The 16,415-nt window shown below is 36.7% G+C and overlaps 2 protein-coding genes across 2 annotated transcripts; one reads left to right on the forward strand and one right to left on the reverse strand.

The window, feature by feature from the left end:
• The first annotated feature begins 2,856 nt into the window (after positions 1-2,856).
• On the forward strand, positions 2,857-7,108 carry LOC21400179 (splicing factor 3B subunit 1). The gene is made up of 2 exons (XM_010095827.2): positions 2,857-2,968; positions 3,048-7,108. Exon 2 carries the CDS (start codon positions 3,084-3,086, stop codon positions 6,894-6,896), a length of 3,813 nt encoding a protein of 1,270 aa, XP_010094129.1. The 5' UTR covers positions 2,857-2,968; positions 3,048-3,083; the 3' UTR covers positions 6,897-7,108.
• A 5,791-nt stretch (positions 7,109-12,899) lies between these two features.
• On the reverse strand, positions 12,900-15,320 carry LOC21400181 (14-3-3-like protein F). Its single transcript, XM_010095829.2, has 4 exons — positions 14,750-15,320; positions 13,985-14,107; positions 13,421-13,537; positions 12,900-13,300 (listed from the first exon to the last, which is right to left on the reverse strand). Exons 1-4 carry the CDS (start codon positions 15,233-15,235, stop codon positions 13,247-13,249), a joined length of 780 nt encoding a protein of 259 aa, XP_010094131.1. The 5' UTR covers positions 15,236-15,320; the 3' UTR covers positions 12,900-13,246.
• Between the last annotated feature and the right edge of the window lie 1,095 nt (positions 15,321-16,415).

The raw sequence follows: 16,415 nt of genomic DNA on the forward strand, positions 1-16,415 counted from the left end.
TATTCAAACCACAACCACAATTTAAGTCCCGATTTTGGAATTGACCCTCCTAAATTCAACAACCCAAATAGTTAAAAACAATGTCAACATAATTTTTTTTTGGATTTGATACTTGTATTTCTTAAAAATGTCATATTTCTTTGTTTCAACTCTAATTAAGATGATTTTTTTCTGTGTTCATAATTAAGAGAGGAGTAAATTCCTATGCATATGTAATATTAAAATGTCATTACAATATGAGGTTTTATAAAATTTGCTGAAAACACGTGGTTTTATAAAATTTGTTATAGAAGTTAAATGACAGTTTTTAACACTAAATTCAAACACAATTGGATTTTATTCTCAATTTAAATTATAATTTATTTGCATATCCGAACTCTGGTTTACATAATAGGTAAAATTACTAAAGTTTAAATTCTACAATTTAAATAAAAAAAGGTTCAAATCACCACAGTTCAAACTTGTAAACCAAACAGCCTATGTTCTTTTGAGTTAGATTATTATGTCATGGTATGAAATATTACTTTTTCTTCTTAATATGCTGTGTAGAATCATGCAGCGGGATAGGATATACCTTACTATAAAAAGCGATAGGGTTCGCTGGAACTATCGATGATAAGTACTAATAACCATATCCAATGACGAAAAATGATGTCTTTTTCATTATATGTCAACATTGTGAGAGGACGACATAAATGAAGGACTCTGCTAGTGATAGTAGATGTTACCGAAGAATATTATATTGAACAGAGCCAAACTACCTCGTTCACTTCGTGGATTCGAGTTTTTAATTTGAGTTGAGATGTGATATTTTCTGAGAGTTTTTCATTATAGCAGAAAAAATTAAATGTGACATTTTTTTATAGTTTTTTACTGTAGAAACCTAAAATTAAAAACTCGAATCGGTAAAATGAACGAAATTTTTTATTGCTGTTTAGCATTGAGGCCATAGGTTTGCTCTATCACAAATCAGTTCAAATCCTTTTCATGTCTCGTGTAGTCGTGCTAAATTCAATTTGAGAATGACATCTTATGTACATAGCAATTGATGGTACTCTATCACCTCATTTAAATTCTATCGGTAAAAAAAAAAGAAAAAAAAAAGTTAGCAGGTCAACCAGTTACCTTGTAGCTTATTTTATTTTATTTTTTTCTCTTTATATGTAAGGTAAGAACGTTCTATTTTAAATATGCTATTTTAGTTGTTTTCTCTTTTATTATAAAAGGTTAAATATGTTTTTACATGCTCCATTTTAACATTCTTATGATAGGAAAAAAATCGCATATATTTACGAGTTAAATTCATGAGAGGTCTTACTGAAAACTTTTTTTAACTTAAACTTTTTAAATGACTCAAATTTAATCCCTCAATTAAAATTTCGTTAAAATTTAGACAAAAAATATCAAATTAATGATAGTTAAGCTAGAGAAAGAAAAAAAAAAAAAAAAAAAAGGGTTCATGCCCCTTTCCCACATTTCTTGCGAAAAAAGACACTAAAGGTCCAATTCATATTCATTTTATAAGAAAGTTCATACATTTAAATTCATTAAAAAACAAAATCAAAAGATTTAAGTTTTATTTAATGTTTTTAAACAAAAAGATTAGATACTCAAATTTCTACACATTATAATAATGTACTAAAACAAACCAGCTTCGTACAAATAAAATTTTATGAAAATGTTCATAATCAAGCTTTTCTTGAAAAAAAAAAAAAAAATCAATCAACTTGTCAATCATTAGATATATTCACAAAAAGCACAAAACATCGTTCAAAATAGAAAGTATATCATTCTTTTTGTGGGCAGCTTTTTCCAATTAGAGGAGAGGAAAAAAAAATTTATAGTCTAATTTTTAAGTTGTAGATTCTGTGTCAATAAAATCTCTTCATTTAAATTTACATGTAAGAAAAAATAAAGAATATAGTGCCCTTAATTTACATATTATATAGAAAAATATTTAGTAATTGTTGTATCCTTAAAACTTAAACTCGAGTTGTAAAGCATAAACAAAAGAAAATATATCACACATTGACAACAATAAAGTATAAAGAAGCACATCAGAGGAAATAAAGCATAAACAAAACAAAGAAAAAGTTTTACAATTTGAGTTTCACGTGTTTTATATTAAAAAAAACAAGAAATAAAATACACTTTCAAAAGTATAATCTAGCGAGAACTCATAAACACCAAAGAAAAAAAACATATTGATAATTTATGAGATTGCTCATCATTTGTGGTGAAATTACGAGAGTGTAGTTTTCCATCTCATAGTTAATGAAATTTTAATTGAGAAATTAAATTTGAGACATTATAAAAAGTTTAGGATTTAAGTTAGAACAATTTGAGATACAAAAACTGATTCTAAAAAGGAAAAAAAAAATCCAAAACCTGTCATAAATTTAACTCTATATCCATTATAGCGAAAATAATTACACAAGTGATCATTTTGGAATTCCATATTTAAAACATGTCTCTAATTTCACGATATTATAAATATATACTTTTATGATGTAAACATATTTTAAACTTAACAATACTATAAATATAAAACTTTTATGAAAATCGAAGTAATATCATTGTCATGCACTTAAAAAAAAATCATTGTCATGCACGTTCTTATTATATGAGCAATTATGAATTAAATAATTTTAAGGAATAGCTAATGGAGGATATGATGGTCATTTCTTGATATGTTATGGACTTATCTGTAAATAAATCCATAATAATGTCCTATGGGCCGAGCCGGAGCCCAAAGATCCAAACCGACTTTCCGACTATGAATGTCGGTTATCAAGACGATATTCGGGGCCCCAAATCCAAAACCATAACATCATTGCCATTCATATTTTATCGGGCTTTTCGTCATTTTCATCTCAAGCTCCAACCCTACATCGTCATTCGTCTCCTAGAAAGAAAGAAACTGTGAAGAACAAAAACAACAAAGCCAAGAACCAGCCCTAAACCTCAGGTCAGTTCCAAAATCAAATTCACTTCGCATTTCATTATTAATATCTCACTTTAACCATAATTTTCATTTGTTTCACCAGATTTCGCAAATTTCTAGGGTTTCGGAAGGGTTAACAATGGCGTCCGTAGACCCGGAGATCGCGAAGACACAGGAAGATAGAAGAAAAATGGAGCGAGAACTTGCCTCGATTAATTCCGTCACATACGATACCGAGTTCTATGGTGGCAACGACAAGGATGCCTATGTCTCCTCTATTCCGGTAATGGACGACGACGAGGATCTCGACGCGATGGACAACGAGGTCGCTCGCAAGCTTGCGTCGTATACCGCCCCGAAGTCGCTGATGAAGGAGGTGCCCAGGGGAGGGGAAGAAGATGGGGATTTAGGGTTTAAGAAGTCGCAGAAGATTATCGATCGAGAGGATCCGTACAGGCAGCGGAGGCTGAATCGGGTGATTTCGCCGGACCGAAACGATCCGTTTGCTTCTGGGGAGAAGACGCCGGACCCGTCGGTGAGGACTTATGCGGATGTGATGAGGGAAGAGGCGTTGAAGAGGGAGGAGGAGGAAACCCTAAGACTTATTGCCAAGAAGAAGAAAGAGGAAGAGGAGGCCGCCAAGGAGGCGGCGGAGAAGGGCGTGCCGGCTGCTTCGGCCGATGCTTCCCAGCCGCAGAAGAGGAGGAACAGGGGGGACCTGTCTCAGGACGATGGCACTGCGAAGAAGGCGAAGACGACATCCGATTGGGACTTGCCTGATACGACACCGGGGCGATGGGACGCGACCCCGACGCCTGGGAGACTGGGGGATTCAACGCCCTCGCTTGCGAGGAGGAACCGGTGGGATGAGACACCGACACCGGGGCGAGTGGCGGATTCGGATGCCACCCCAGCTGGTGCGGTCACCCCTGGCGCTACCCCTGCCGGGATGACTTGGGATGCTACCCCGAAGCTTGCGGGGATGGCCACACCGACTCCTAAAAAGCAGAGGTCTAGGTGGGATGAGACCCCGGCCACGATGGGTAGTGCGACTCCGATGGCGGGAGCTACGCCCGCGGCTGCTTATACTCCTGGTGTGACTCCTGTTGGAGGGGTTGAGCTTGCTACTCCAACACCGGGGGCTATTAATCTGCGTGGCACGGTTACACCGGAGCAGTATAATTTATGGAGGTGGGAGAAGGATATTGAGGAGAGAAACCGCCCATTGACTGATGAAGAGCTTGATGCTATGTTCCCACAAGAGGGTTATAAGATTTTGGAGCCTCCGGCTTCTTACGTGCCTATTAGAACTCCGGCAAGGAAGCTGCTCGCCACGCCGACACCGATGGGAACTCCTCTTTATGCAATCCCGGAGGAGAACCGCGGGCAGCAGTTTGATGTTCCAAAGGAAGCTCCGGGTGGTTTGCCGTTTATGAAACCAGAGGATTACCAGTATTTTGGGGCGTTGTTGAACGAAGAGGATGAGGAAGAACTGTCCCCCGAGGAACAAAAAGAGAGGAAGATTATGAAGCTCTTGCTCAAGGTTAAAAATGGTACACCGCCACAGAGGAAAACGGCGTTAAGACAGCTTACTGATAAAGCTCGAGACTTTGGTGCTGGTCCATTGTTTAACCGCATTTTGCCGCTGCTTATGCAACCTACTTTGGAGGACCAAGAGAGGCATCTTTTGGTTAAGGTCATTGATAGGGTGCTTTACAAATTGGATGAATTGGTAAGACCGTATGTTCACAAAATTCTTGTTGTCATTGAGCCTTTATTGATTGATGAAGATTATTATGCTAGAGTGGAAGGAAGAGAGATTATCTCCAATCTTAGTAAAGCAGCAGGGTTGGCGACTATGATCGCCGCTATGCGTCCTGATATTGACAACATCGATGAGTATGTTAGAAACACAACTGCTAGAGCCTTTAGTGTTGTTGCTTCTGCTCTTGGTATCCCTGCGCTTTTGCCATTCTTGAAAGCCGTTTGTCAGAGTAAGAAATCTTGGCAAGCTCGGCACACTGGTATCAAGATTGTTCAGCAGATTGCCATCTTGATTGGTTGTGCTGTTCTTCCCCACTTGAGGTCTCTTGTGGAGATTATAGAGCACGGTCTGAATGATGAGAATCAAAAGGTGAGGACAATTACTGCCCTCTCACTTGCTGCACTTGCAGAAGCTGCCGCTCCATATGGTATTGAGAGCTTCGACTCTGTTTTGAAGCCGCTGTGGAAAGGTATTAGGTCGCACCGTGGTAAGGTCTTGGCTGCATTTTTGAAGGCCATTGGTTTTATTATTCCTTTGATGGATGCAATATATGCCAGTTACTATACCAAGGAAGTGATGGTTATATTGATTCGAGAGTTCCAGTCACCTGATGAAGAAATGAAAAAAATTGTGCTGAAAGTGGTGAAGCAGTGTGTGAGTACGGAGGGTGTGGAGGCTGATTACATAAGAACTGATATTCTTCCCGAGTTCTTCAAGAACTTCTGGGTCAGGAGGATGGCATTGGATAGAAGGAACTATAAGCAACTAGTGGAAACAACTGTGGAGATGGCAAACAAAGTTGGTGTTGCTGATATTGTTGGACGAGTTGTTGAGGATCTCAAGGACGAGAGTGAACCATATAGGCGAATGGTTATGGAGACAATTGAAAAGGTTGTAGCAAACTTGGGTTCGTCTGATATTGATGCTCGCTTGGAAGAGCTTCTGATTGATGGAATTCTCTATGCTTTCCAAGAGCAGACCAGTGATGATGCCAATGTGATGCTTAATGGGTTTGGAGCAGTGGTAAATTCTCTTGGACAGAGGGTAAAGCCGTATTTACCTCAGATTTGTGGTACCATCAAGTGGCGTTTGAATAATAAGAGTGCAAAGGTTAGACAGCAGGCGGCTGATCTTATTTCAAGGATTGCTGTTGTCATGAAGCAGTGCCAAGAAGAACAACTCATGGGTCATCTTGGTGTTGTGTTATACGAGTATTTGGGAGAAGAATACCCTGAAGTTCTTGGATCTATTCTCGGGGCGCTGAAGGCAATTGTTAATGTCATTGGTATGACGAAGATGACACCTCCTATAAAGGATTTGCTTCCCAGGTTGACTCCAATTTTAAAGAACAGGCACGAGAAAGTGCAAGAAAACTGTATTGACCTTGTGGGTCGTATTGCTGATCGTGGTGCTGAGTTTGTTCCCGCTAGGGAGTGGATGAGAATATGTTTCGAACTTCTTGAGATGCTTAAAGCCCACAAAAAGGGCATCCGTCGAGCTACGGTGAACACATTTGGTTACATTGCTAAAGCTATTGGACCACAAGATGTGCTGGCTACCCTGTTGAACAATCTAAAGGTTCAGGAACGTCAAAACCGTGTATGCACAACTGTAGCTATTGCAATAGTCGCCGAAACCTGTTCGCCTTTCACAGTTCTGCCTGCCCTGATGAATGAGTACCGTGTTCCGGAGCTGAACGTTCAGAATGGTGTCCTGAAATCACTCTCGTTCCTGTTCGAGTACATTGGTGAAATGGGGAAGGACTACATTTATGCTGTGACACCCTTGCTCGAGGATGCCCTGATGGACAGAGATTTGGTGCACAGGCAAACCGCAGCTTCTGCCGTGAAACACATGGCCCTGGGAGTGGCAGGATTGGGTTGCGAGGATGCGCTGGTCCATCTGCTGAACTATGTGTGGCCAAACATATTCGAGACTTCCCCACATGTCATAAATGCCGTGATGGAAGCCATTGAAGGGATGAGAGTGGCTTTGGGTGCTGCCATTGTCCTGAACTACTGCCTTCAAGGGCTTTTCCATCCTGCAAGGAAGGTTAGAGAGGTTTATTGGAAGATTTACAACTCGCTGTATATTGGAGCTCAAGATGCCCTTGTGGCGGCTTATCCGACGCTGGAAGATGAGCATAACAATGTGTATAGCAGGCCTGAATTGATGATGTTCGTGTGAAGTTGTAGTTTATTTAGCTAATATAGAATTTTTATGGAACAGTCAAGTTTTATGTTTTAGTTGTTGTAGTTTGATCGAGAGAGAGTACTTAAAAATGGTCTGCTTTAATGATGGTTATGGTGCCGTCTCTTTTTTTTCATGTTGGTGCTTTTGCTAAAATACATAAAAGCTCGTTATCTCTAAAATTAGAAAGATCAACAGATTTCTCAACACGCCTCTGCGTACTAGCAATAATTTTTGTTTAGTTCTGATGGAATATCCTTTAGATTGGTTGCGAACTCCTTCCTTTTTTTTCTTTTATTTTTTTTTTAAATCTATCTTTTTGTGGAAGAGTATCAGGGAGATTTTTGTTCACAGGCGAAAGTTTTCCTTGTCAAAAATAATACATGCACACCATTTTGATTAGGAAAAAAGAACCGTGGACTTTCTACTTAATATTTTATAAATATGTATTTTCTTTAAAAATCATCTTATGATTTTCAAACTTCAATAAAATAAACATTTTATTGAAATTTTAAAATTTAACTCTTAAATATAATTTCATATAATTACATTTTTTTGCAAATTAACATTGCAATAAAATTAATTTAATCTCATTAAATTAATTTAGCGCATAATTCTTATTTTATTTTTCAAAACTCGTTTAACAAAATAAATAAATAATAGTATGTACATGTATGCATGACATGTAATTAAACATATGAGTAGGCAAACTTAATCTATATGGCATGTTATATGCATGGACATATAATATATATTCATCTCATGAAATATAAATAAGCAATCAGCTATTGAGACGAATTTGATCAAGTTTCACGAATAATTAAATTACAATCCAATTGAAATAAATAATGGAATTAAAATTACAATAATTTACATCAACGGGCCTTGAATTTAATTCGGTCTTCTAATTCATCCTCTTCGGGTCCGGGCTCCGTTTTTTCTCCATCCAAAACTCTTTTGGATCAAATTGCAAACCAAATCATAAGGGCCTGGTTTGGCTCACTGTGGCTCAGCCATAGATGCAGGCACGTGGGCGGGGCACACAGGCGCGCTGGCACGCAGGCGAACGTGCAAGCAGCTAGGCCCGTGGGATGCTGGGCGTCACGGGCCTGCTGGGCGCGCGGGCTGCTGCAGCGACAACAGCAACAGTAAGGATGTCCGGCGGAGGTGATCCGGATTTTTTGAATCTTATCTCATAAAATTACAACAAAAATCCTATATCTAAAGGTTTACAAAATTTCTAATCAAATTTAAAAATTTTACAAATAAATAAAACCGATCCATGGAACCATATAATTAACGACCAAATCCATCATCTATAAATTCATCAAACATGAGTAAATATAAACATCCATGATAAATGCAAGTGTCTACCCATCACATACAAACAAATTAAATATCACATCTTTAATAAAGATTTATTATCACATGATCATGCCATAAATTAATATAGTCTATTGACTGCTTTGATACCAGTTATTGGTTTTGAAACATTTTCAAAGTGCATAAGCGTGGTAGTGCAGATCGTGTATAACAAAACTTTTGAATACGCTATAGATTATATTAATTTATGCAATAATAAATTAATCTCATTAATTTATAACAATAGATACATTGCTAATGATTAGGCGGATAACTTGATTTCTTTGACCAATGGACAATCCTCGCTCCAAAGCTTTCTTAGAATACCCAAGTCTTCCTCGTCTACTCCTTGAAATTCACAAGACGATGAGTGTGGGCTTAAGGTAAAAACTATCAGAAAGGATCACTCGCTAATTTTGTATTCTTTCACTAGCAACGCATATATGTGAAAGAATTAGAAAAAAACTGGAAGAACTTTTCTTCTCTTTTTTCTCTCTATGAAATTCGGCCAACTATGGAATTAGGATATCAAAAATCAACTTCTCCAATTCATATTGTCTCCTATTTATATAATACTAGAAGAACCTTTTTGCTTGTAAACAAAGAAATAGGAAATTAGTAACTACTATATTTTTAATCTCATTAAAAATACAGTTTCCCTTTTAATTTTGGAAACAAACTTTCCTTTCCTTTTCCTTATATGGTGGTCGGCCAAACTAAGGAGGAAAGAGAAAAAAATTCTTTGCTCTCTCCAGTTTCGAATTTTAGCTCAAATTCAATTCCAAATAAAGTAACACTTTACTTTCCTTTTTGAATTTAATTAAAAAACTTGTCAAATAAGTAAACCGGATTCCAAATAAAGTAACACTTTAGTTGCCTTTTTGAATTTAATTAGAAAACTTGTCAGACAAGTAAACCGGATTATTTGGAGAGCAAGCAACTAAATCCCAGTGAGATTTTTCCCTGTCACATGCCCCCTATGGACCAACCACAGTGTGTGAACAAAATAATTAAATAATCACATTATTTAACATATAATTAATTCTTAATTAATTATTCGCGAGTGAAATAAAATTTTGATAATTCATCTTGTCTTGCAAATAATACAAGGATAACACAGGGACTCATGGACCTATAATTCTGAGCTCCAATGAAATTAATAATTAATTAAACTCTTTAATTAATTAATTAATTCCATTAATTCTAAAAAGTTACTCCACTAAAAACTTGAAATTGCATTCTCGAAATTATAAACATAATTTACTTCTAAGAACTTGAAGTTTCCATTTGATATAGTCACTACATATAGATCAATCATCCATAAATAATTCATAATTAGAGTTAGGTAAAATCCACTAACCTCTCTAATTACATCTTTATCTTTGAGTACCATTAATTCTCTAATGAATAGTATATTCATAAAAACACATTCATGAATACGAACTCGTTACTTATTCAAGTACCGAATCAACTCTCAAGGGAATTATTTATCTGTTTCTTCAAAAAAGAAGGAATGAATACCATCTTGTATATCAGCATTCCAGGTCATCCATTTCATCCATTTCATCATGTTTTCAAGATACAAGGAATAGGATTTAAGATATCGAAATCCGTACTGAGTAAATAAAAGAACACAAATCCACAAATAGGAGTCTACTAACAACTCAGGATTAAGATCATTCTATATATGACCAATGGTAGACTCAAATTTGATTTTCTATATCTAACGGAAATTATCAGAAAATCAAATTGTGTATGTGTTCCAGTTCTACATAATCTCATTATACATAATATACTCATTTAATATCCCTTTATATTAATGATGCGGATAACACCATTTCATTCTTAATGGGAATGACACGCATTAATAATGTTTTAATTAAAGATTCTGAAAACTTTAATTACATTCATTACGAACATTGTTTCGATTATTATCCTTAAATATTGTCCTCTCGTATATAACACTTATATACAATAGTTAAGGTTACATAAACAATTGCAGAATTTTCTATGATATTCATAAATTATTCAATAATACATACGCATAAATAATGAATAAACTATTTTATTAATCAAATAATAAAATATCTTTATTACATCTCATGTTTTAAGGACACCTTTCCCAACATCGAGTGCCGTATGCATCAGCAGTGGGTAGCTTAATGTTTGCTATGATTTGTACAAGACCAGTCATTGCACAATCAGTAGGAGCGGTCAATCGATACATGGTAAATCCTAGTAGAGAACATTGGAGTACTATCAAGAGGATCTTGAGATACATCAAGGGTGCCTCAGATGTTGCGTTATGTTATGGAGGATCGAAGTTTGTTGTCAGAGGCTATGTGGATTTAGATTTTGCAGGTGATCTAAATAAAAGAAAATCCACTACAAGCTATGTGTTCACACTTGCAGGAGGAGTTGTAAGCTAAGTGTCGAAATTGCAGTCCATTGTAGCGTTATCTACAACAGAAACATAATACGTGGCGGCTACACAAGCTTACAAAGAAGCAATTTAGATTCAGAGGTTATTAGAGGAGCTCGTGCACAAAGAAGAAAAGATTATTTTGTTTTGTGACAGTCAGAGCGAATGTGTAAGTAATCTAGCCTTTCATTTCAGGACGAAGCACATAGGTGTTCAATTTCACTTTGTTCGTGAAGTAGTGGAAGACGACATCGTAGATATGCATAAGATTCACACCAAGGATAACCTAGCAGATGCTTTGACCAAGCCACTAAATATTGACAAGTTCAAATTGTGTAGATCCTCAAGTGGCCTAGCAGAAACGTAAGTAGCATGGCAGCGACAAGGTAGAAAGGATGGTGTAGAGACATGATTGATCTTCAATCAAATCTCCAAGTGGGAGAATGTCAAATATGATGGGATGTAGATAATGGGTGGCCGAAAACAAAGAAAAAAAAGAAGCCCAGCAGCCCACAAGTTTGAAGAAGAAAGAAGAAAGGAAAAGAAGAGAAGGGAAGGAAGAAATGTGAAGGAAATAAAAGGGGGGAGGCCTTGGGCCTATAAATACTGAGCTCCCTCCTCAGTTTTTGATCGTCCCATTCTCTCTTTTTTTGAGAGTTGTCCCATAGTGTGAGAGAAATTTAGGGCGCGTTTAGAACTCGTTTTAAAATTATTTTATTTTTTGTATGAAAATGAAAATGAAAACGTTTTCAATCTCAGATAGAAATTATTTTTGAAAATGCATTTATTAGTTTTATCAAGAGGTTATTTTCAGTATAAAAATAACCATTAATCTCTCTCTCTCTCTGCTCAAGAGAGGAGAAAACGAAAACAAAAAATGAAATTTTCATTTCTCTCTCATTTTACACTAAACCAAAAAATCGTTTTCATTTATGTTTTGTCTTTATTGCACCAAACACTGTTTTAGAAAGTTTTAATTTTTTGTTTCTCGAAAAACGTAAAAAATAAAAACGGGATCAATTCTAAACACGACCTTAGTTTTTCTAGCTTTTCTTCTTTTGTGAGTAGTTTCTCCTATTTGCATGAGAGAGGTTCTTATTGTTTTCTCCGTGTAATATAGAGAGAAGATTGTAATCTCTATTTTTCATAGTGAAATCCTTCTACACTTGCCCCGTCATTTTTATCCCGTCTCCTTTAGGGGTTTTCCACGTAAAATACTATGTGTCTATATTATCTTCATTTTTACTCATTTCTTATTTTACCGCCAAATTTGTCAACACTAGCTGTTCGGGAAGCCTTCTTTTTTTGCAAAAGATAGTGGTTTGGCGGTCTCTTTGGTCGAGTGTGACTCTTCTACGGTTAAAACCTTTGTTAATAGCCCAGCCAGCTTGGCTGTGAAGGCGCCTGTTTTAGCAGATATTAGAGTGCTGCTTAGAGAAGTTGGTGGTGGTTCGTGTGGCTTTATCAGTAATGAAGCTGCCCACAAACTAGCAAGGTTTGTCATCTCTCTAGACTCTGACCAATTTTGGCTGGAAGAATTCCCTGATAGCATTGCAAATATTGTGAGTACCGTGATGCTTCTGTTTAATCTAATTCCAGTTTCAATTTCTAAAAAAAAAAAAAAAAGATCATCAAAGCCAACATAGCCAACATGCCCATTACTAAGTAGTCTATACGTGAGCATAATTAGCATAAATCGTTTTGAATTTGAAGCCCACAGAAATCCCAAAAACCATTTTGTTTTGAAGTATCCGGTGCTATGACCGCTGCCGTCTCAACAGTCAATTTCATTTTCCCCTCCCGTTTTGCCCTCCCAAATAGCTTTCGGGTGCTATGAACGCTGCCGTCTCAATAAACACAATTTTGGTTTGCCCCTCCCGAATAGCTGTTGGGTGCTACGACCGCTGCCGTCTGAACAGACACAATTTCGTTTGCCTCTCCCAAACCGTCAACAGACAATTTTGTCTGCCCCTCACGAATAGCTTCTGTCTTTTAACATGAAGACAGAGACGCGCAAGGCGCAACTCCGAAGAGTATATAGCCTCTGTCATGCTTCTAAGGCCCCAAAGTTCTTGACTAATACACCTTATGGCTTGTCTTTTGAGCAAACAAAAGGAAAAAAACCAACTCCAGAGGGAATTTGCAACGCGTGCCTATGTTCAGAGGGAATTCCTATAATTTTAAGATAATAGATTTGTAGTTTATCCATAAAAAACACAAGAAATATAAGGATATATCGCAGAAAAATTCATTTAGTACATAAATTTATCTTATTCATCGTTTCAATACAAGGGCACAAAAACCCTCCAACGATCAATAAGATGGAAATCGCTTGAGCAATACTTTTTCACGACATGCTAACAAGAATTTGAAAGAGATGCAAGTTAATCATCCAAACTAAAACTTAACCAGACACCGTAGGAAGCTCATCTAAGTACAAAGCAAAGCCCCTAAATCCGGAGCACAAGAAATAAGCCCTATGAATAAATGGTAAACTCAAACTAGGACCAAGTAACTTCAGTTAGGAAAGAATACTCCTACGCAGGTGTGAAGTTTCTCACTTCTACTGGTCACCCTCATGCTTAGGTGCTTCCTTTATTTCATCCGTTCCCTCATCCTACAAACATACCAGCAGAAATTGATCAGTAAATAATCACAACCCAGAGAGTTCATAAATCTTCCATCGTTAATCCACAATAACTAATGGGGGAACGAGGAAGAGGGATTAGGATCAAACCTGAATGTCTGATGTCCACAGAGTGAGATTATCACGAAGAAGTTGCATTATCAGAGTGCTATCCTTGTAGGAATCCTCTCCCAATGTATCCAGATCTGCTATTGCTTCGTCAAACGCCTAAACGAAACATAAATAAAGAGAAGAACATTGAGAAGCCGGTTTAGATTACAAAGCAGAAAACCATGGGAATATACCGACATAAATTGTATGAAAATGAAATGAGCTAGGGGTGGGGGGAACAAAAGATTGAATGTGAAAAATAAGAGGCAAATCCAGCACTGTAATTGATTATTTGAGCATCGTACCGAAAATCACCAAACCCATCATTTAAATAAGAAATAAGCTAGCCGGGATTAGACACATGCAAGCTAAGCTAGACTATATTTACCATATTTATTATAAAAGAGTTCTACTTATTTATGATTATATGGCCCTGAAAGAATCTGGAATTCGGTTGGGTGCAACCCCAGGCAGAGCGCTTATCTGAGAACGATACCCAATCAAAAGATTCAAGATCAACAGGGATCGATGTAAAACTAACATATCAAATTGAAATTTCCTTACCTGCTTTGCAAGAGCGCAAGCGCGATCAGGAGTGCTCAAAATTTCATAGTAAAACACAGAGAAGTTAAGAGCCAATCCTAGACGGATAGGATGAGTTGGAGCAAGCTCAGTAGTTGCAATATCCTGCAACAAAATATTTCAAAACAAAAACACAGAGTGGGTTCATTTAAGTGCCATAACTCAACATCTGATCTAAATACCACTAAAATAAAAATGCAAGGTTCGAACGTATAATATAATGCAAAATCAACAAAATATCACAAGTATGAATCAAAAAAAATAAAACAAAGACATCACAAACTCAGAAAGACTAAGGTCACATTCATTTTACCGATTTGAGTTTTGCTACAGTAAAAAGCTCTCACAAATAGTCACATCTATTTTTTTATTATAATAAAAAATTCTCACATAAATCACGTCTCAACTCGAATTAAAAACTCGAATCAGATAACTAAACGGGCTAAAGCAACCAAATAAAGATCATCAAGCCAAGATAGCCACTCAGAAATTCCAAGAAACAAACAGGATTAATCCCCTAGCTGACCCCTATAATGCAACTACGAATGAAACCTCTGTTTCAGTCCCAAGTCCTAAAACCAAGTGCAAGAATTTTCAAGTTACTATAAAACATTTTCCTTCGAAGTTGAGCAAAACAGCCATTTTATTTTAAGGATTACAAGAAATCCAAGAAACAAAAGAAAACAAGCCATAAATGGAATCGGAAACCGGTCAAATCGAATCACAAAAAGATGCGAAAATCCTAACCTGAGCAGCCTTGTAATCGGAAAGCGTACTCTCGGCAGCTTCATTGCGGCCGTCCCCGGCCTTGAACTCGGCGAGGTAGCGGTGGTAATCGCCCTTCATCTTCAGGTAAAACACCTTCGACTCGGCGGCGGAGGCCGAGGGGACAAGCTTCTTCTCGAGCAGATCGAGAACGTCGCCGCAGATAGAGGAGAGCTCGCTTTCGATCTTCGCCCTGTACGCCCTGATGGCGACGACGTGGCTGGCATTGCCGCGGGACTCCTCCTTCTGCTCGATCGAAGAGACGATCCGCCACGACGCGCGCCGAGCACCGACCAAGTTCTTGTAGGCCACGGACAAGAGGTTCCGCTCCTCGACGGTGAGATCCTCGCCAGCGGCAACGACGGTAACAAGGTTATTCATATGATCGGCCATCTCCTCGTAGCGCTCGGCCTGTTCGGCCAGTTTCGCCAAGTAGACGCTCTCATCCCGTGATGTTTGAGCCGCCATTGTCGGATCTATCTCTGCGTTTGAGCCTTGAGGGTTTGGATTAGGAGAGGAGAGGAAAGGAAATGAAAGGGAATCCAAACTGCGAAGAAAGAAAAGTGCAGTTATAAATTCACGATTTATGATTTTAATTTTTATAATTTAAATTTTTTATAAAAAAAAAAAAACTTTTTAATTAAGAATTATAATTCAAAATTAAAATAAATTCTTAAAATAAATATCCCATCAGTTACTCTAGTTTTTATATTTTATTTTCTATTTTTGGAGGGTTTTAAAATATTTGGGACATTTTCTAATACGTTAATATATTAATAAGTTAAATTTTTTATTCGTTAAATTTATATAAAATTACATAAAAATTAAAAATACGTATATTTAAACGGTTAAAAAAATTTGACTTACCGATACATTAGACGTACCTAAGAATCTTCTAAAATAATTTATGGATTTGTAACATACAACTAATTTCATAAACTTAAGAATAAATAAAAGAAATGATCAATTTTAAAAAATTCCCCTTGAACTATGACTTTTATAACACTTTGTCCTTTAAACTTTGTTCCGTTAATAAGTTTTTCTCTTCTGTTACAATAAGTGACGAAAATCGTCACGTGTCAGGTACATGACCAGAAGGTATTATCATAAATTAACCTGTAACAACCCTAGATTATTAAAAGAAAAGTTAAAAAAACTCAAAATCTCAAAATACAACTCATTATGTCTTTTTTTTTTTTTTTGGTATTTAGAGTTGTTGGTTGATGGATGCAGCATTAAATTTTCTTTTAAACTTCTTTGCAAAGAGCATCCACCAAGTCACTGAAAATTTGATACTCATTTGCTTATATAGAGAAATCACAATAGAATAATAAGATTTTGAATAATATGATTTTAAACGTTGCGACAGAAGAAAAAGGACGCGTTCAAAGCATTCTCTGAAACGAATTCCAAGCATCTTTAAATTCATCTCCGTGTGGGTATTGTTATTCGTTTTGCAAATTCTATGGCCATCCTTTTCTTCTTCATCAAGGCAAGAGAGGAAGCAGAAAAAAAGAACGTGTTGGAAACACTTATCAGCATCTGTCAGATTTGAATAAGAAATCAGTTTTCATCATAAGATGCAAATTATGATCAATTATTATAACCCAGAAAGCTATTCAAAATGGAAATTGGGAAATCGTATACA

This window comes from Morus notabilis, unplaced genomic scaffold (genome assembly GCF_000414095.1).
Source record: "Morus notabilis unplaced genomic scaffold, ASM41409v2 Scaffold1219, whole genome shotgun sequence".
Classification (NCBI taxonomy): domain Eukaryota; kingdom Viridiplantae; phylum Streptophyta; class Magnoliopsida; order Rosales; family Moraceae; genus Morus; species Morus notabilis.

What these genes read in the sequence shown, in the direction of transcription:
- LOC21400179 (XM_010095827.2), top strand. Translation starts at nt 3,084, where the DNA reads ATGGCGTCCGTAGACCCGGAGATCGCGAAGACACAGGAAGATAGAAGA.
- LOC21400181 (XM_010095829.2), bottom strand. Translation starts at nt 15,235, where the DNA reads ATGGCGGCTCAAACATCACGGGATGAGAGCGTCTACTTGGCGAAACTG. An exon ending in CCGATTACAAGGCTGCTCAG is followed by an intron (nt 14,108 to 14,749) that starts GTTAGGATTTTC and finishes ATTTTGTTGCAG; the next exon opens with GATATTGCAACTACTGAGCT. An exon ending in TGTGGACATCAGACATTCAG is followed by an intron (nt 13,301 to 13,420) that starts GTTTGATCCTAA and finishes GTATGTTTGTAG; the next exon opens with GATGAGGGAACGGATGAAAT.